Source organism: Trichoplusia ni, chromosome 1, assembly GCF_003590095.1.
Source record: "Trichoplusia ni isolate ovarian cell line Hi5 chromosome 1, tn1, whole genome shotgun sequence".
Lineage (NCBI taxonomy): Eukaryota > Metazoa > Arthropoda > Insecta > Lepidoptera > Noctuidae > Trichoplusia > Trichoplusia ni.
In genome coordinates, this window is record NC_039478.1 from 3054666 (window position 1) to 3076072 (window position 21407).

Here is a 21407-nt window from a genome sequence, read left to right on the forward strand (position 1 = left end):
ATAACTGTTCAAGCTTCAAGCAATTTGACCAGCAAGTTGTACAACAAATCGCTCTGTATTTAACCTCTGTCGTGCGGCATACAACCCTAATGGTGTACCACATAGGTATTTAGAAGTGAATGATTTGTATCACACAAATTATCGGTGTGACTATAATCCTTGTCAAGTCGCGACCTTTTGTAAAAGTTGACCTCCGGTTGTAAGGCCAAACGACTGTATTGATTGTACCATGCATGTTGTTACGAAAGCGAGCAATGACATTAACTTCATATTTGTTTTTAACAGATCCAGCAATTGGTCGAACGCTCGCTTTGATGGCAGGCGCTTTGAAACAACCCCGCTTCCTCAAAGTATTCAGCTTTATTTACGCTACTGTTTTTTTTTACTTTATGTCACTGAATGTTTGTTTATTAAATGACATCGTTGGAGCTACACGATCATTTAAACTACAGAGACGCCCAGAAATAAAACCATATTTTATTGAAGTGGTGTTTTTGATAAAATTCGTACTCACCTACAGTATTCTTTATTCCCACGGCCACGTATTTATACTCACTTTTCTTCTTTGATTGTCGTTCCGGTTGGTTTTTAGTAACTCTATTTTAAGGCACTTTCCGTCGTTGGCGACTTATTTTCTAGCAGGCTGAAATTTTTAGGAAAGCTTTTTTGCCGATGCCAATTTTGATAAAATTTGAAAAGAGTGAGTGACATTTAAAATGTGTTTTTTTAGATTTTTAAGTCTACATTTTTTTTTCTCAAATATTATTTTTGTCCTCATAAAACAACACTCATATAACCACTTTAATTTTTTCATGAGGATCATCAAGGATTCCAATCCAAATCGGACGAAATCTATCTGGCAAACAAACTTATGTGGCGTCACTCTTTCGACGATGACGTGGCTACATGCAAGGATTAAGTTATATTTGTATTGCAGCACTCAGATTAATTAATGATGTGGATTAGGGCTTACGGCCAATCCAATCAATAGTTCCGTATTATGGTCTAATGCACTGATGCTGATGAAATAATAATTTGGTTATTACGATATTGGTTCATTGTGTCTGTGTTTGCGTATTAACACCGTTGTGTAATTAAATATGAATCGCAGTTAGTGGGTGATGAAATCCAGCAGAGGCTAAATGAATGCTTACACTCGTTCTTTGGTTTTATATACTAAGACAGAACAGTGAAGAATTACAAGACTGTTTTAAAATGTTGTCGTCTACAAACATTCTGGCCACTGCACTCATAATACGCAGGATTGGACAAAATGTTTGTAAACGATATATGAACAGCAATCATAATAATATACTCGTGCAGACAAAATAATTCACTTTTATTGCTTTTAAAAATCTGAAAAATATTGACACCAAGCGTTTCGGTTCATAAATTCACAAATGTATATCAATCACTTTTCATCAATGTCCTCTCCATACAAACCCTATTACAGTTCAATCATACCTGTAGTCTCGCTTCCCCCTTTATTGACCAAAACGTATATTTGTGTGTGTACACCGCGTTACAAAGCAGACCCCATCAGTTTGTTACTAGGCAACATTTGAATTCCGCGTCGCTTCGCCTCCCCTGTACGCCTGCACTCGAGTGCACCGACAATTTTAATGCTATGCTTTGCAGGAATTTATTTATTGTGAATTCGAATAGAAATTTGAGAGCCCTATCTACTTGAGTTACTTTCGAGTGGCTCTATTATTGCAGCGATGAGTGATTCGGTGAAATTTGTGATTATAGTGGGGTGGAAGGAAAAAAGAAACATCAGCAATTAAATTACAATCAAAATTTTAATAATATTATATTAACACCGTAACTTAAACAAACAAAACTTACACAAACAATACTAAAACTACAAAATAAACGCTTACATAATTCTAAAATTGACCTGTAACCTTCATAGCAAAATCATTTTGTGTCCGTACTTTGTTTCTTACGGTTCTGAGTAGTCTCTGAATGTTTTCAACGCTGCCGCTCCTCGCAGGTTTCTTGTCGTAAGGTGTGGCGACGTCGGCCATATCAGACGTCTCCGTATCTATTATCTCATCACTCTTCAACAACCTCCCCAAATTAATTTTGAGACTCGTCGCGCCATCTCTAAAAACCAAGTTAATATTCGCTTGGTCGAAAATTTTCAGTGAAAATTGTTCGTTTAATTTCACCGCTTTCATTCTTATTTGGAACGGTTTAAATTTCTGGAGTAGTTTCGTTGCCTTTTCCTTGACGAAATTGTCGAGTTCTATTGAGAGCATTTCTTGCTGGGTATGTTTATAGCAGCTGTCGGATGGATCTTCTGTTTTATCGGGTTTCGCGATTAGTTCGACGTCTCTATCGTGCATACGAGTGTTGACGAACACTTGTTGTAAAACTGGGGGATCGTTCAAGGTATGCCACTTCCACCTCCCTGGTGGTCCAAGCTTGGGATCCACGAGGAGGCCTTCGGATTGGTTGTACTTCAGTCTGTTGAACAAAGTATTTTATAAGATTTTATGTTGAGTGTAGTTTTGATGATGGGAATCTAATTAATTTTTACTTTCGGGGGTAATTAGTTATCACGTCTCGTAACATACATTGTAACGGAATTGCAGCATCAATGTACGTTCATGCATTTACATTAGACAATGTATTGAAACTATACGGGTCTGCAGTCCCCTAAGGAAATATATGGTCGTGATCGTAATGCGCCACCTGTAGAATGCGCCAAGATTTGTGTTACTAGGTAAGTAGGCCAACCAATGGGAGGAAAGCCACGCCTCGCTTCTCTTTTACAGCAGCGCCAAAATTGCTCATTTTGCACGATCCCTGAATACATAAACAAGCAGCTAGGGTATATCTGAATCGTAAAAGGCAAAGAGAGATGCAAATAGTGCTAAGCTACGTCTTCGGAATTCGATTTCACATAAGCATTTTTTTTTATATAGGTCTAAGAATAAATACAGGATATTGCATATGTGGGAACAAACATATCGATCTTCAATTTAGTGTCTACTTTCAAGCTGTGTGGAGATGACTAGATCCTAGATCATAGCAATGAGTGATAGTCGATAGATAGTCGCTGCACTTCTCTATCAAAAAACTTGTAACACTTGTTTAACCAAAGATAAGTATGATTTCACTAAACTAGATCCAGATCAGCTCATCTTATTTCGTCACATATGAACAACTCTATAAATAAATCCATTAACTTAATGTCATCTTCGACTTATTAGGCAATTCATATTTTTTTAGACTAAAAAGCAGGTAGACTATCTTCAGGTAGATTTAAAAAAAACGAGATACATTGTTAATGTCTACATTTCAAGAAATTACGCAGATAGCAATCGATCCAAACGCATCAACTGTTGCGTGTGAAAGTTGGGACTATTAACGTCACTCGAGTTTTCAGGACCTACTAAACCATCTTATTTTTTTTAAGTACATGATAAAAGAAAAAATCCCAACCCCTTCAAATTATCATTACAATGAACGAAATATACATAAACAACAAAATTCAGAATGATATAAAATCGGGTCACTGATTATCTGAATATATTATGTAGTTATCAATTCTTTACCTTGTTAACAAAGAAAAAATAAAACAACAATTTATAATGATACATGTGTTGCTTACCTAACGTTTCCACAATGATCGTAGACCACACCATTGCCAAGGACGTCAAATAAACCGAGAACAGTTATGGGTTTTACTCTCCCAGACTCGTTCTCTTCACCAGAACTGTATACTACGTAGCGCTGACCTATATTTGACTCTAAAACAATAAAAATAAGGCTGAATTTTCACATGGTCATATTAATTATCCTTTTTTACTGTTACTAAAATTTGTCTTGATGTTAAAAACTAGCTATCGAACATAATAATTCGTAAATGAGAACTAGCTAAGTCAGACTTTAGGCTATAATATATAATCCTAGGTTATGAGAAGAAATGATATTTTATGTTATTATGAATGAATTTTAGGACTGATATAGAAAATAGTTCCAGTTATGAGGGGGTCAGAACTGGCTAAATGGTTCAATGGTGTAGTAGCAACACTCGGTGCTGCCCGCCATCTGTTACATGAACTTGGCTCCAACACGCTACCACGTATCTAGATGTCGATGAGAGCTAAATTCCAACCCACCACACAACTACATACCAACCTTCAGCATTATAGTAGTCTAACGCGATAGCACCGTTCCTGTAATACCAGTGCCCCCGTCCGTTGTCGTCGATATCTGCCAACCTGACCCCAGAGTCGTAAAACAACTCTTTATCCCCTTTGTGCCGCTCAAACCAGTCATATTGCGGATTCACAGGCTCCATTTTGTAAATATTCATCTAAAAACAGTTTGCAAGGTAAACATAGATGGTTGTAATCAATATTGGACACAACATGAAATTTGTAGGTGAAAAGATGGACAGAGTAACAAAAACTTTGTGATTTACACATTAAAAATATTTCTTAACACAAAAAAAAAATCAGTCCTCAGTTTTAACATACCCTTCGCATTATCTTCTTTGTAGGCAGTTTAGTCCATCCCTTCTCTATAAAATCTCTGTCAGACAGTCGATATCGAATAATGCCATGTTTATAGCTCTTCTATAATTAGAAAAGATTAATGAAAATTAAGTTGTTTCAGGTACTCAAGTGATCACTGATCTCTAATAATAAAAATAAAAAAAATATCTCAAACACCAAACGCGTTTACCTCTGTTCACCAGTTTAAAGGCTACCGTGCCATCCCTACTAATATTATAAATGCGAAAGTAACTCTGTCTGTCTGTTACGCTTTCACGTCTAAACCAGACACGCAGAGACACGCAGAGACACGCAGAGACACGCAGACAGACACGCGTAACGGCGAAACATGTTCCAGAAACATCGTTATAACGTTTTAACATAACTCTGCAGCAAAATAATATTGCAGTTCCGCGGTAGCGAGGCCGCTTGTTTGATTTAAACAATCCCTACTCTATATCAGTGTAATATATTATAGCCGCGCGGATGAAATCGCGTGTAATAGCTATTACTAGTCTAAAACCAGACTTTTTGATTGGTGGTAAAAACTGTGCTGAAAGTCTGGTAGATAGATTCTCGTGTTGTATGTAACATTTAATTTTTGCTTCATCGTTACAAGGTTAAAAGCTGTTTAAATTATTGAACCTGCGTCATTCAAAGAATAGCTCTCTAAGGCTTAAAAGGTGCCTAACCCTTTGAATTTTAATCGTTATCATTATTTTATTGCAACTCGTCTATAACAAAATAATGAGGCTGTCTATTACTGTCTGTCCGTCTGTTCATCTACCGCCTAACCGTTTATGTATTTCACTGATTTTATCCTTCAATGTGAGAGACAAATTATTATTTTTTACCAAAAAACAACATCGAAAAGTGTTTTCAATGAAATACTGCTGTACCAACTAATACTCAAGGGCTGGACTCGAACCCACATCCACCGATTATCTAGTTGGATGCCTTTACCCACAGGCCACGCAGTCTTATCGCGGTTCTTATATCGGCGAATTTAAGCATTGCAGTCGAGCGAAACTCGCGTGATTAGGTGTTTTTTTAAAGATTTTGATTATCTGTACTAATTGTATCAAATATGCAACATTATTTTCTTTAAATATACTACATACATTCATGCCCTGGGAAACCTGCGCGGCAGAAGCTATATCGATCCACCCCACTGCCCGCCACCCGGTAGGACACGTTCGTGTGAGTTGCATTCATTGCGGAGCCGCCCAGCTCTGGTACCAACTGTGGTATATCATCGCCGGCAATGTATCGCAACTTGGACGTATTTCTCGTCTCATCTCAATCACCTGTAGTCCGAATTACTTCACTTGTTATATTACTTGACAATATAATTTCATAAGGCAAATTAGCTACTGAAATAATCTCAAATAGCTGAAGATCGGCTAAGACGGTGCTAGAACTAACTTCAAAAAAAAATTAACTTAAGTAATTATGCTTCCGAAAATAGCAGTGCACGTTGCACGACCGAGTGGTCATCACACTGATTTGATAAAAAGCTCTCGCTTTTGAAATGCAACAACGGGCCTCGCAAGCGCGCACCTATAGTAACAATTTTCTAAGGAGTTATGTTAAAACTTTGATTTTTCCTAAGATATTTAATAAAATTAAATAATTGTAAGAGAAAATTTATGTAACGTATCCATTAACGTATCTATGTTTTTAAGGATTAATACGATATTAACAATAGTTTTTATTGTCAACAAAAAAATGGTCATAGTAAGTCATCCTTAAAAGATAGTAGATCTTTGTAGACTTTTATAAATATTAAATTTTTGTTGTACATTATTCTGATCTATCTTGTAATGTTTACAGACATCGTTTGCTAGGAACGTGTAACATAAAATTTTAATAACAATATAAGAACAGAAAATAGAAAACAGTTCGACTCGCGATCCCGCCGCGTCTGCTCATGATTAAGGACTCCGGTTGGGTCCGAAACTAGTCGGGCTACCCCGATAAATACGCGTGAGTAAACCGTTACATCATTTAATAATATAAGAAACCTTTAAAATTATCAGCGTTCTCTACTATATCTCGACTTTAGTTTTGTCTGAAACTAGTTAGAAAATCCTGGTGAATTGGCGAGTAAAAACCTTTGCTACTTTTAATAATTTAGTGATATGGGAAAAACATACAGATTACGAAAGTGACGTCCAGAGACCAGTGACCAAGTTTACTATGGTATATTCAATAAGTTATTTGATTTACCTCAAATTCTAAACTTGACCCCCGCTCTATGTTTGCTTGCGTGAGATCCAAGAGCTCAGCGTCTTGGAATTCCAGGCGTGTCTTGAAAAGCAATGGTTCTACTTGCACATCCATTTCATCTTTGTAATGTGCATCGAAATGTGTAACTTTCTCTCCTTGAACCATGTATTTAAATTGATCTTGCCTCCTGGGACACGCAAGAATATCCGAACTAAGTTTCTCTACCACAATTTTTGTTTCCACTGAAGGTGGTGGTGCTCTTGCTTCTTCTAACACACGTGCCCTTTTTTGTTTATCTACTTCCTTTTGTTTTGCTAATCTTTTTTCTTTACGCACTTTCCTTTCGGCGTCGCGTTCTTTGTCGCTTATTAATATTCTCATGATAATTGCATTAGAATCGTGCCTTTCTCTAGGTATCCTATCAGGAGGTTTTGAAGGTTTTTCTTCTTTAGATTTATCCGCTTTAGCCTTTTTTTCGGGTGAAAGGTTTTCTTTCTCATTTTCCTTTTTAGGTAGCTTATTTTTCTTTGATTTTGGTTGTTTTGTTTTCTTTTTGGATTTACCTTTAACTTTGTCTCCTGATTCCAGACCTGCATCGTCTTCATCTTTGCGTTTGGGTTTCTTGGCATCTTCTTTTAATTTATTGTCAAGAGCCTTCTGAATTAACGCCATTGATTGTGCTTTTTCTTCTGACAACCTTTTACCTTTAGAATAACTCTTAGTAAAGGTTGCCAATAACGCCTTCAAATCTTTTTTGTTTTTCTCATCATTAGTAAGACCTTTTAAACATTCTTTAATAAAGTTTCTTACTACCTCTATGTCTTCTTTTGTACCTTTTTTAACAACTGCACATAAATTTGATAACTCATTTACTACATTAGTATTCATTTCAGGTGTGCAACACTGTATTGTTTTTCTTAATATAGTATTTATCTCTTTCGTTATCCCTTGATTTAAGTCACCAGTTTCATCATATTCTTCTTTCAAATGTTGTAATTTGTTAACAAGTCCGTTGCTAAACTCTTGAGCGATAGCCAGAGGTATGTCTTTACCTTTTCCCTTTTCCTTTTTGGGTTCTGTAGTGCCTTTAGTTTTATCGGCTGTTGTAGATTTCTCGGGTACTTTCTCAGCTGGTTTCTCGGTTGGTTTCTCGGCTGGTTTCTCTACTATCTTATCCTTTGGTTGTTTAGGTGGTGCTTTGGCTGCACCATGCATCGGATGCTTAGCGGGTCCTTTAGGTTTTTGCTTAACTTCTTTGGCAGGTTCACTTACTGATTCGGGCTTAGATTCTTTGGTAGTTTTATCTGCAGTCTGTTTTGTATCTTTAGGGACCGATTTGTCTAACTTTGTTTTTTTTTCTTTAGGTTCTTTTGCTGGGACTTGTTCTTTGTCTTTCGGCTGGGCTTTAGTAGCCTGCGGTATGTCCTTTGCAGGTAGCTTAGGTGGTGCCTTAGCTGCGCCATACATTGGGTCTTTTGTTGGCCGTCTAGCTGATGTTTGTTTTGTTTCTCGGGAAGACGCTTGAGTTGTGTCTTTAACAGCTGGTGGTGAACCTTGTCCAGAATCTTTCTGAGGTGAAGAACTTTTTTTTGTCTCCCTAGGCGATCCTTTAGATACCGTTTTTGATGCACCTTTAGAAGTTCCCTTAACTTGTTCTGTCGCTCCCTTGTCTGGGCTTTGTTTAGGGCTTTTTGGAGGTGCTTTAGGGGCACCATGCATTGGATCTTTAGGAGGTCCTTTAGCAGCACCACGCATTGTATCTTTTGGAGGACCTTTATCAGCACCACGCATTGTATCTTTCGGAGGTCCTTTATCGGCACCACGCATTGAATCTTTTGGAGGCCCTTTAGCTGCACCAGACAAAGGATCTTTAGGGGGTCCTTTAGCTGCTCCACGCATAGGGTCTTTCGGAGGACCTTTAGCTGCACCACGCATTGTATCTTTAGGAGGTCCTTTAGCTGCACCAGACAAAAGGTCTTTAGGAGGTCCTTTAGCTGCGCCACGCATAGGGTCTTTAGGGGGTGCTTTAGCTGCACCACGCATTGAATCTTTAGGAGGACCCTTGGGTGAGCCCTGTGTAAAATCTTTAATAGCCCGAGGTGATTTTGGAGATTCTTGCTTTTTGTCCTTAGGAGAATATTTTATAGGAGCTTTTGCAGTACCTTTTGGAAGTTTTTTAGATAAATCTAAGGGTGCCACTTTAGGACTTGCTCTTCCGGAATCTTGGACCGTGTCTCTTGGTGACATTTTAGGACGTGCACGCGCAGATCCCTGGGCTTTGTCCCTCGGTGACACTTTAGGAAGTCCTTTTGCTGATTCTTGGGTTGTATCTCTCGGTGACGCTTTTGGTGACCCTCGCGCGGTTCCTTGAGTTATATCTTTCGTTGATCCTTTAACCGAAATTGGTGGTACGTCTTTACTCAAAGCCATTTCCTTCGCTCCTATTTCTTGCCGAACTTGTTTAGCATCTTTAGCTTTAAATAATTTCTGTGCTATTTCTTCCTGTACACTTTTCAGCAATAATTGTGACTGTTGGTTAGTTACATTTTTTGACAGTTCATCAGCTAATAATTCAGTCAAATCTAACATTAACTGCAGCAAATTGTTATCAAGGTTTCTAGATGATCCGGTTCCTAATAAATCACCGAAATCGGATGTCAGTCCTACAATAACTTCTCCTTTAATATATTTTGTGAAATCTTGAGTCACTACAATATTTTTTAACTCTCTTAACTGTTCTAATATTTTGTAAATAATATCTTTGGATAACTCTTGGTTAATTGCATAATTTAAAGTAACTAACAGCGCTCGAATTATTTCCTTATTTTGATGCCATTTTTGGGGTAAGGCACCACTTAACTCTAATAATTGCTTAATTAATCTTTTATAATCCTCCTTGTTAAGTAATTTACTTAAATCCTTAGAAAGCTCTTTTTCTGGTTCTACGTCGCCCGTTATTAGTGCTATTTCTTTACGTAATTTTGGACATTCTTCGTTAAATTGGCCATCCTTACAACGACATGTTGTTGACGGAGTCGGGTAAAGACTATCATCGGATTTGCGCTTATCACCAGCATGCTTAATTTTAAATAGCAAATCTTCTAGCATCTCTTTACTCTGTGACAGGCTTCTAAGAGAAGTCAATTTTTCCAGATTTAACGAGGGAAATAAATCTTTATCTTGTACCCGCATAGATAAAGGTCCTTTTAGTTCTCGAAGGAAACGTTCCAGTTCAGTATCTTTATACACCGTGTGTTGACAGACACTTTCTGAATCAATCAATGCTTGTAACAAATGCCTGACTTTACAGACCCAGACCTTGAATCTCTGCTCCCTCTCAGAGCACCTCCTCCGATGAATATCGATAAACTTACTTACTATAAAGTCACATCTCTTACACGGGATGTTTTTGTGAGTTGCTTGTTTGCAATGATCACAGATGCCTATGACGTCATTTTCTCTTATCGCTTTTATTTCATCTAGCAGGCTACGAACTCTTTGTATAACTGTTTTACATTGTGTACATTTTGTTTTGTATTTATCTGAAACATATTAATAAAAAAACGGTTACGTACATGAATGATATTAAAAGAATTAAGTTAATATGAATTCATTTGGGCTGCCTGATCCCAGTACAAAAATAGGATTTATTTTATTATTACGTTGATTGAATAATACTTCTACAGAACTGCAATACATTAGGCAGCTCAAACATGCTGATCATAATGTGATAGCTATAGTAGGCATTGTGGTTAAAGTCAGCTTCGATAACAGATTATTCTCAGTGAAACGCTAATTAATATACAGATTTATCAAGCTGTGTATCGCTCACAACATTTATAATCCTTGACTTGGCCAATATTTTAAACTTATTACTGTGTCAAAACTTACGCAATTCATTAACATATTCGGTCCTTTTAAGTTCCTTCGACGTAGTATTATGCAGTACATAGCAATAATCATCAGAACTTGAAGGCGGAATTTTCTGTTAATGGAAAATGTTAAAAATAATTAATTGAACAAAATATAAAAACGAACTTTTTAGCTTGCTTTCTTTCTTGGGATCGAAGTAATCATCAATACAAATCAAACTAACCTAAATTCGTTTGAATATTGTCATTATAAAGCGATATCTAAGGCCTCAGGCTTAGCATCAGATCAATTCCATGTCGTTTGCATTGTTACTCTATATCTATATACTAATATTATAAAACTGAAGAGTTTGTTTGTTTGTTTATGTGTTTGAACGCGCTAATCTCAGGAACTACTGGTTCGAATTGAAAAATACTTTTTGTGTTGAATAGACCATTTATCAAGGAAGGCAGAAATGAATTTATAGGCTATATAACATCAAGCTACGACTAATAGGAGCGAAGATACAATGGAAAATGTGGAAAAACGGGGAAAATTATTCATCTTTGAGGGCTTCCGTTGCGTGCGCTGCGAAAACGGCTCAAGATCTTCTAACCACGTGGAGGAAGTCACGGGCAACAGCTAGTACCTATATATGTATGCAATATTTTAGCTTGATTGAAGAATGATGGAATGGGCAAAAGTAAAGCAAAGTAGGTCACCTTCCAAGTACGAGTATGAAACGCTAATTCTTATCATAAAAATAATATACGAAATATTATATTTATCTTCAGTAAAACAAAGTAACTCAGCCTACAGTTAATCAGTTATTCATTCAAGCCAACCAAGCCCACCATACTAACGAACTCTCAGCAGCGACTCTATTATAAAAAAATATTGTGTCATGGTCCACGAAACGGCTCGACCGATTGTAATGAAATTTCGTATGCATATTCGGTAGGTCTGAGAAGTGGACAAAATATATTTTTCATAGCCCTATTTCTTTTTATTATTTCCTAGAACGAATTTGTATGCCAAAGCAACAATTGCTGGGACAGCTAATATTAGTATTAATTTGATTTACGTTCTTGTTTAATTTACTTTAATTAATACGTGTATTTTAATATGTTATTCTTAGTTAGATATTCTTAAGCCCTAAAATATAAAACAATAAATTTACCATGAAAGTTGTGTCCGCGCTCGTCTTCGGTTAGTACCTAGCCAAAGTTTATATTGTCACTAGCATCAGATCAATTCCATGTCGTTTGCATTGTGACCCTATATCTATACTAATACTAGCTGACCCAGCAAACGTTGTTTTGCCGATTTTTTTTCTAGGTGTATGTATTTTTAATGTCACATAATAAAAAAAAACAATAACAAACATTTCTCCCAAAAAATAAAATATTTTATTTTAGTGTGAACAACCCTTATCACTTAGGGGTATGAAAAATAGTTGCTAGTCGATTCTCAGACCTACTGAATACGCATATAAAATTTGGTAAACATCGGTCAAGCCGTTTCGGAGGAGTACGGTAACTAACATCGTGACACGGAAATTTTATATATTAGAAGATACCTTCTAATAATTTTAAAGACCTTTTAATAATTTTAAAGTCGATTTATTTTTACTCAAATTAATTTACTAATTATTTAAGACCTGGTTCGAACCAAATAGGTACAGATAAGATATTTGTAGCAAATTGAAGAATGAATTAATTGCATTAACGGCTACAACTGACAACTAAACTATTTTTTCCAAATGTTTATATAAAGCCAATTAATTATGTTGCCATCACGATTTATTGAAATGGAATCGGTAATTCTCGATTTCGACTTTATTTTTTTTAGTATTTAGTCCTTTTGTTACAGTATTATTAATTTTTAACAGTAATTTACTGATTTACATAAATAATACCTACTATATAATTATTTGCAAGGTGGGAATCTTCTTGCGAATCTTTAAATAGGCTTTCAATGGCATGTCTATATTTTCAATGAACATAATTATGGAAATGACTTTTTCCATTATTATTATTATAGCAATTATTTATTAAAGAAAAATAAATCTTTTACTTTACCCGTCTAATACATACTTACAATCTTGTTCTAAAACTTTGGCCAAGGACTAGGCAAGCAGAAAGATTGTGAGTTGTGTGTATTTTGTATAAGTATTAATAAAATCTTTTTATCTGATGGGCAGGAGCAAGGATAGGAATATATTAAAAAGGTGAGCTATTAGACCAACCTAGCTTTAAATTAATAGTATTAATTAAGATAAAGAAAAAAGACAAGAAATTATTTTGTATTTTAATTAACGGTGACCAGAAGAAACCCAAGCGGTGCACTCGTTGTCAGCTCTACAAATTTATTAGACTGCACCTCACCACCTCACATCTGCAATGAATCGCTATGCATCCTCCGTAACAAGAAATGGTTTCACAGTTTCGCTAAGCTTTGCGCTCTTTAAAACCATCGCACAGCTTTGCATGATGCGGAATTAATTTAGAACTCTCCCACATCTATTGGAAGATCTATTTTACCTAATCAAACCTATGGTTTAATCAACTTAAAACAGCCTAATTGAAATTATTTGAAATGAACAGAATTAATGTCATTTGGATTTTTAAAAAGTTGCCTTTCTTGTATATTATTATTTAAATTTTAACCTTGGCATAAACTCAAAATAATTAAGGATAGCTGAGAATGATTTATTTAAATTATATTAAAGAGATCATGGGAAATAAGAGAAATATATTATGTGCTGATATTTAAATTTAAATTATTTTTAAGAATCAAATGAAATAACTAATCGTGTAATTGGGAAAAGTCAAAGTGAAACATCGAATGCCATTAATGTGATTTATTTAATCAGTTTAGTAATTTATACACTTATCACCAAGTACTTGGTATTATATACTTAAAATGTAACGTTGTTACACAATGTAGATTACAAGACTTTAAGTATCTACGAAAACTTACAATTAACACTTAGATTATGATTATATTTTGAATTTAATTCAACCCCTCGAAGCTCGTATAACGCTTATTCTAGGAGGGGATTGATCTTTGACACTTACTTACACCCTAAACATTTTTACTCTATTAAGTATAGAGGATTAACAATAAAATGTTTTCATCAGTACCGCGTATACCCATACTACCATTTTAATAAGAGATAGCACCGCTCCAATTTATTCAGAACCATTAACGTTTAGCGCTTAGTACCCGATTCCCATTATTTACAAATCGCCAGTTACATTAGTCCGTTAGCTAATAATATAATAATAATAATTATGAAGAAGAAATAATAGTAAGGTCGCAATCGATTTAGTCGATTCTTTCTTAAAAATTCGTAACACTTTTACAAGTTATTTTTATTTTATTTTCTCTCTCAGAGCTATCTACCTAAAATTTTGATACCTACTCGTATTTTCACATTCGTTGATCACAAAATCCCTATCCAAATCATCTTTTATTTTTCACTTTAGAGCCTTCCTTTTCTCCCTACAGTCATCAGTAACTAAGTTACAGTTTTGATATAATGTCAAAGTCTTTTATAATTAACAATTTTGTAAATATAGAATAAGAAAGAAAGTAAAATCTTTTAAGATTTCAAGTATAAATAGATCAGACTTTCGACATTGTAAAACCCAGCAGGGGTAACAAACGTTAATACCTATCGACTCAACTTATACACTAGTGGTCGACTAAATTTTTAAAAATAATCGGTAAATTGACAATAGGACAAGTTAGTTTTATAAAAATCAATAAATTTGGTATACAATATTATGTAACAAGATTTAGAAATAAATAATTCGAAAAATACTATCAGTCGCCAGAATGGGTTAGGTTTAATAAAATTTAATCATTATTACAAAAGCAAGCTGAAAGAAGTTACGAATTATGTATATTATGAAACAAATATAACACTGGACGAAAATTGATATCTGTGAGTAGTCAGCATTCTTATGTAGCCTTTGCCTTAAGCAGAACATTAAATTAAATCGCAAATGCTTTTGCTTTCAGAATAGAAATATAATCTTAAGCTAAGACAAATGTCAAACTAATATCTAAGCTAATTATTGTCGCTACGGACTATATACGCCAGTATAGCGGCAAAAAAGGTGCAGTTTTGGCTTTCAGTTAAGTACCATTAGTGCTTTAGCCAGTCGTGTAAGCTGTGGTTTTACATAACGATATCAATTAGCTGAGATGACAATAGTCAAATAACAGTCGCTTACAGACACTTATTATCACTAGAATATATACTTAAGACTACTTGTATATATATATATATACATATATAGGTATATTATAAATACATTTTTTCGTAAAAATACCTTTAAGTTTGAGATCAAGGCTTCAATGTGATAAACCAGATATTTAAATTTAGGCTCGACAACGTTTGTCTGTTTTACTTTCTTCTCGACCTTCTTCGTTTTTTGGCAGTTGATGGAGTCTGTGTTTCCTCTTTAGCCGGTTTTTCAGGGACCCAAATAGGCGGGCGGAGACGAGATAAACGGGTCGACTGTCGTAGAGTGTGTGTATCAGTTTCACTGGGTTCCCCGCTTACATGCCATTCAGGTCGAGTTAAACCAGATGACACATTAGTGGGTTCAAAAATAGAGGTGCTCCGAGTTGGGATGGTTCGAGTGGGCTGTCTTGAAGCAGTATATGATCGAGTCGCTTTAGGTTCTTCGGTAACATGTCCCTCAGATCGAAGTAAACGAGGTGAGACATTAGTGAGTGCAGCGGTAGTGGGTCTGACGGTTGCAAATGTCGGACTGGTAGCTGTGTGAGTGCGACTCACATTAGGTTCTTCGCTGGAATACCATTCAGGTCGAGGAGTACGAGATGCCACATTGGTGGATTCAATAATAGACTTCCTCCGAGTTGGGATGGCTCGACGGGGTTTCTTTGATGCAGTATACGTACCAGTCGTTTTAGTTTCTTCGATAAAATGTCCCGCAGCTCGAGGAGAAAGAAGTGAGACATTGGTTCGTTCAGAAGTAGTGGGTCTGAGGGTCGCAAATGTCGGACTGGTAGCTGTGTGAGTGCGACTCACGTTAGGTTCTTCGCTGGAATGCCATTCAGGTCGAGGAGTACGAGATGCCACATTGGTGGATTCAAAATTAGACGTCCTTCGAGGTGGGATGGCTCGACGGGGTTTTTTCGATGCAGTGTATGTACCTGTCGCTTCAGGTTCTTCGATAATATCTCTCTCAGGTCGAGGTGAACGAGGTGACACATTAGTGCGTTCAGCAGTAGTGGGTCTGACTAGGGTTGTAAATGTCGGACTGGACTCACTGGGAGCTGTATAAGTGGAAACCACATTAGGTTCTTCGCTGATATGCCATTCAGGTCGAGGTAAACGAGATGCCAGATTGGCGGATTCAAAAATAGACGTCTGCCGCGTTGGAATAGTTCGACGAGGCTTTTTTAATGCTTTAGGTTCTTTGATAATATCTCTCTCAGGACGAGGTAAACGAGGTGAGACAATAGTGGGTTCAGCAGTAGTAGGTCTGACTAGGGTTGCAAATGTCGGACTGGACTCTCTAGTAGCTGCGTAAGTGCAAGTCACATTAGGTTGTTCACTGGTATGCCATTCAGGTCGAGGTGAACGAGATGAAACAGCGGCGGATTCAACAGTAGTGGGTCTGAGAATTGCAAAGGTCGGGCTTGGCTCTCTAGTCGCGGTGTAAGAATAACTCACATTAGGTTCTTCGCTTATATGCCACTCACGTCGAGGTGATCGAGATAATACAGTAGCGGATTCAGCAGTAGAGGTTCTGAGGGTTGCAAATGTCGGACTGGGCCCTCTGGTCGTCGTGTAGGTGCAACTCACATCAGGTTCTTCGCTTATATGCCATTCAGGTCGAGGTGAACGAGATAAGACAGTGGTAGATTCAGAGGTAGAGGTTCTGAGGGTTGCAAATGTCGGACTGGGCCCTCTGGTCGTCGTGTAGGTGCAACTCACATCAGGTTCTTCGCTTATATGCCATTCAGGTCGAGGTGAACGAGATAAGACAGTGGTAGATTCAGAGGTAGAGGTTCTGAGGGTTGCAAATGTCGGACTGGGCTCTCTGGTCGTCGTGTAGGTGCAACTCACATCAGGTTCTTCGCTTATATGCCATTCAGGTCGAGGCGAACGAGCTAAGACAGTGGTAGATTCAGAGGTAGAGGTTCTAAGAGTTGCAAAGGTCGGACTGTGCTCTCTTTTCGCAGTATACGTACAAGTTCTATAAGGTTCTTCGCTTGTATGTTGGTCAGGTTGAGGTGAACGAGCTGAGATATTTGCTGATTCAGCAGTAGAGGTTCTGAGGCTTGCAAAAGTATGGTCCCCAGTCGCAGTGTACGTACAAGACGCTTCAGGTTCTTCGCTGACATGCCATTCAGGTCGAGGGATATACAATGAGAAGTTTGTGGATTCAGCAGTAGAGGTACGACGAGTTGAAATGGTCGGACTGGGTTCTCTCGTTTCTGTGTATGTTACATTACGTTCTTCGCTGATATGCCATTCAGGTCGAGGCAAATAAGAAGAGAAATTGATGGATTCAGCAGTAGAGGTCCGACGAGTTGAAATGGTTGGACTGGGCTCTCTTGTAGCTGTGTATGTACAAGTCACATTGGGATCTTCGCTGATATGCCATTCAGGTCGAGATAAATAAGATGAGAAACTAGTGGGTTCAATAGTAGTGGGCCGGCGAGTTGGAACGGGTGGACAGGACTCTCTACTGGCAGTGTACGTGCTAGTCACATTCGGTTCTTCGCTGATATGCCATTCAGGTCGTGGCAAATAAGATGAGACATGGGTGGATTCAGCGGTAGAAGTCCTAAGGGTCCGAATGGCCGGACTGGGCTCTCTGGTTCCCGTGTAAGTACAAGTAACTTTGGGTTCTTCGCTGGTATGCCATTCAGTTCGAGGTAAATGAGATGAGACAATGGTAGATTCTGGTGAATTGTAGGGCCGGCTCCCACTTGGCCCAGCATACACCCGAGTCAAATTAGGATTTTCGCTGACATACCAATCTGGTCGAGGCAAACGAGATGAGACAATGGAGGATTCGGGTGTAGAATAGTCTCTAGTGGCACCAGTTCCAGAATATGTAGCCGTCAGATTGGGATCCTCTTCGATATACCAGTCCGGGCGAGGTAAACGAGGTGGAACAATGGGCGATTCAGGTGTAGAGTACGCCTGCGTCGCGCTTGTCGCAGTATACGTACTAGTCACATTGGGTTCATCGATTTGCCATTCAGGTCTAGATAAACTGGATAAGATACTAGGGGATTCAGATGTAGGAATCGTGCTCATCGCGATGGCTGCAGTAGCCGCACTAGTTGCAGTATACGTGCAGGTAACACTAGTCGCTCTTGTCCTTCTATTGCGTATTGGAACGAAGCTTGTTCTAGCACAAGTTTCGCGACCGGTCCGGCCATAGGGGCCTTCGTCATATATAAGCCTTTCCGCGGGGTTTTCTCGGTTGTCCGGTTGTGTCGCAAGCTCCTCGGGTATTTCGTTAAGCAGTTCAGTGGTCCGTACTCGGATTACTGGCCCATGCTTAACTTCAATAATACGAGAAGTTTTCGCAGGAGGGCCGAAACGAGCAGGTACATCAACAATGTTTCCGAAGATGTTGGGTGAAACAACTCGTTCTGACTTCTGTTTAACTTCTCGCATACCGAAAGTAGGTAAGCCTGGAGCTTCTAAATTATCTGGAGCTTCGACTACATGAGGAGCTTCAACCACTTCTAGTGGTAGAATATCTGGTGGGCCGGCTAGTTCATGACCCTGGACAACCACTGGGGCTCTAACAACTTCAGGTAGTCTTATTTCTTCTAGGGCACCAACTTCTTCTAGAACAGGGATTTCTTCATTTGCGGCAACTTCTTCTACTGCTGCGGCTTCTATAGAACGCCTCATATTTCGTCCGCATTCAACGATACTCTGAACGATCTCGTCGAAATCCGGCTCTTCAGCCATTTCTCGTGCAGGTGCTGCTTCAAAAGCCAGAAGTAGATCTGCCGGCTCATCTATAGTAAGCTGCGGACTCTCAGAGTCTTCTAAATTATGTTCAAAAAAGTCTTCGGCTTCCGGTCTTCCAAAACTTTCATGGCCCCAATATAATTGTTCATCTGGGATTTGAATTACTGGTTCTTGTTTAGTCTGTAGTTCATCGGGATTTTGTATCGAAAATTCTGGAATACTTAGCTGTTCATCTGGGTGAAGCGTTGCCGGTCCTGGGAAATTTTGCTGTTCATCTGAGTTCAGTGTCGATGGTCCTGGGACATTTTGCTGTTCGTCTAGGTTCGGTGTCGATGATCCTAGGATATTTAGCTGTTCGTCTGGGTTCAGTGTAGATAGTCCAGGGACATTTTGCTGTTCGTGTGGGTTTAGTGCTAGTGTTTCTAGGACATTTTGCTGTTCGTCTGGGTTCAGTGCTGGTAGTTCTAGGACATTTTGGTGTTCGTCTGGGTTCAGTGCCGCTGGTCCTGGGACATTTAGTTGTTCGTGTGGGCTCAGTGTCGATGGTTCTGTAACATTTTGCTGTTCTTCTCGGTTCAGTGCCTCTGGTTCTGGGACGTTTTGCTGTTCATGTGGGTTCAGAGTCGCCGGTGTTGGGATATTTTGCTGTTCATCTATAGTAGGTGTCGCTGGTACTGAAATATTTTGCTTTTCATCCGGGTTGAGTGTCGCCGGCTCTGGGACGTTTTGCTGTTCGTCTGGGTTCGGTGTTTCCGGTCTTAGGATATTTTTCTGTTCGTCATGGGTAGGTGTCGCCGGTCCTGGGATATTTTGCTGTTCATTTGGATTTAGTATCTCGTGTGCTGGTGTATTTTGCTGTTCATTTGAGTTAATTATCACAGTTTCTGGGATGTTTTGCAGTGCAACTGAGTGAAGTGTCGATGATTCTGAAATATTTTGGTGGTCAAGTAGGTCAAGTGTTACCGGTTGTTGTATGGTTGGCAGTTCATCAGGATCAACAGTCACCATTTCTTCTGGGCTTGTCCGCAACAGTTCTTGGGGCTGATGCTGTTCATCTAAATTTAACAGTGCGGATTCTGGGATATCCTCCAATAAATCTGGTTTCTGTGTTGGTCGTTCTTCTATTGTCTCCTGTTCATTAGGGTTCTGCATTGCTGGTAGTTGAATGTGTTCCTGCTCCTGTGGATCCTGCCGTGGTGGGTCTTGAATATTTTGGTTATTGGCTGCCACTTCGTTGTTGGATCCCGAGGGCAAATTATCGTTATCAGAAGACATCTTCAAAACACTGGAGAATGTTCTAGCTAAATCGTTTATAGCATCTAGGCGAGCTTCGTAAGCCTTTTTTTCAATTGCCGCTGCGTAGGCCCCTTCTTCACCTGCAGCGCAAGGAAAGCTTCTCAGGCGTTCAATAATAAAACGAAGTTCCGCCCTTATATCTTTTGGATTGAAAGTACGGAGCCTTGCGCAGTCAAACTGTCCGAACGCGTCCAACACAATATTTCTCGTATTCAAAATATCTTTCACAGAGTAATTACAAATACAAATCTCTATTAATAATTCTTCAGGCAATGAATCTAGTCGAAGTTCGTTTCCAATAAATGAAATTATACTCGAAACACCATTTTCCATTACTTTATAAAAGAATCCATCACATAGAACTTTACTGATAGTCTGACACACATAACTTTAGTCTGTTAACTTCACCACAACCGTCCGAGGCGACGTGTCAGCCTCAACTGCATCGTAAGTTAGGATGCGACTGGGATAATTCCCGTTTTTATACATCCCGGCGCATCGACAGGACCGCCCTGAAGTTGCGCAGGGATCCCATTTACGCTATAAAACAAGCTGGAGGGTGGAGAGCGGGGGAACTATTTGGTAGCAATTACTTTGAATAGACATAAATAAAGAAATTTACCTTTTCATCCTTCTTCTTATGAATATAAATAACGAGCCCAGAATATTCGAGATCCACAACCTTTTTAAATCCTTCCGAGCAAGGAGCTCTACAGCTTTGGCAACATCTTAAAACAAAATAAAGGCATTAAATATGATAAGCGACAGTGGTTAACCGGCACTTTTTTACTTCTCAATAAAATACAATATCTACAATACGAATTGTAAACAATGAATAATAATATCTTACCCAGTTTTCTCCCCCATACTTATTGGATTATTTCGTCTTCATGACAGAAATAAATTGACAGAGTATTGTCATAACAAAGTAACATAATTTGTTTTAATATATACTAGACATAAAAATTAAAATATTAGGACTAAATAAGAAAATAACCGTTGAAATTAAGCTAAAAACTTGAGTGGTTACAATAATATCATCTAAATCTAGTGGGTCACCGTATTTAAATTAGTTTAGTTATTAAAACTATGTAAATAAAACACAAAACGTATAGAAGTCTTATGACTTATTTAAACCATCCCGCCATTTTAAGCTAAGCATAGTCTTTCCGCTGTGAATGAACTCGGTCAAAATTGAATGACTGTGTAGAAAATGTTGCAAGTATAGAAAATAATGTAAAATTTTATTTGTTTTCGTTTTCATTTGACTTAGATATCACAGTACTGGAAAGTGCAGACTGAATGCGAAATGGTTACTTGATAGAAATAAAAATGTTGATGCATTTTAGAGATTGAAATTTTACCTCGACATATGTACAGTGTTTGGTTTACTGGTGAATATTTTAATATATTTTACTTCTATCTATTTACAGCGTTTCTGGTCTGATCATTTAATATCGTATTAAGTTATAAGATATTTAATTTTATGAAGCCTTAAGTATATAACGGTTATTTTAACCCTCACCATACCT

At 37.9% G+C, this 21407-nt stretch overlaps 2 protein-coding genes across 2 annotated transcripts; both read right to left on the reverse strand.

Moving 5' to 3' along the window:
• Positions 1-1847: 1847 nt before the first annotated feature.
• LOC113508480 (titin homolog) lies at positions 1848-21025 on the reverse strand. Its single transcript, XM_026891552.1, has 8 exons — positions 20726-21025; positions 20498-20603; positions 10632-10725; positions 6741-10282; positions 4494-4592; positions 4153-4330; positions 3623-3761; positions 1848-2472 (listed from the first exon to the last, which is right to left on the reverse strand). Exons 1-8 carry the CDS (start codon positions 20740-20742, stop codon positions 1890-1892), a joined length of 4758 nt encoding a protein of 1585 aa, XP_026747353.1. The 5' UTR covers positions 20743-21025; the 3' UTR covers positions 1848-1889.
• On the reverse strand, positions 14911-20478 carry LOC113508471 (mucin-3A-like). The gene has a single exon (XM_026891541.1). The coding sequence runs from the start codon at positions 20206-20208 to the stop codon at positions 15010-15012; it is 5199 nt and encodes a 1732-aa protein (XP_026747342.1). The 5' UTR covers positions 20209-20478; the 3' UTR covers positions 14911-15009.
• Positions 21026-21407: the final 382 nt, after the last annotated feature.

Excerpts from the sequence above, each read along its gene's own strand:
- LOC113508480 (XM_026891552.1), bottom strand. Across the intron at positions 10,726-20,497 it reads ATAAGAAGAAGGATGAAAAG|AAAATTCCGCCTTCAAGTTC; the intron begins GTAAATTTCTTT and ends TTCCATTAACAG. Across the intron at positions 2,473-3,622 it reads GATCATTGTGGAAACGTTAG|ACTGAAGTACAACCAATCCG; the intron begins GTAAGCAACACA and ends TTTGTTCAACAG.
- LOC113508471 (XM_026891541.1), bottom strand. The coding sequence starts at position 20,208 with ATGGAAAATGGTGTTTCGAGTATAATTTCATTTATTGGAAACGAACTT.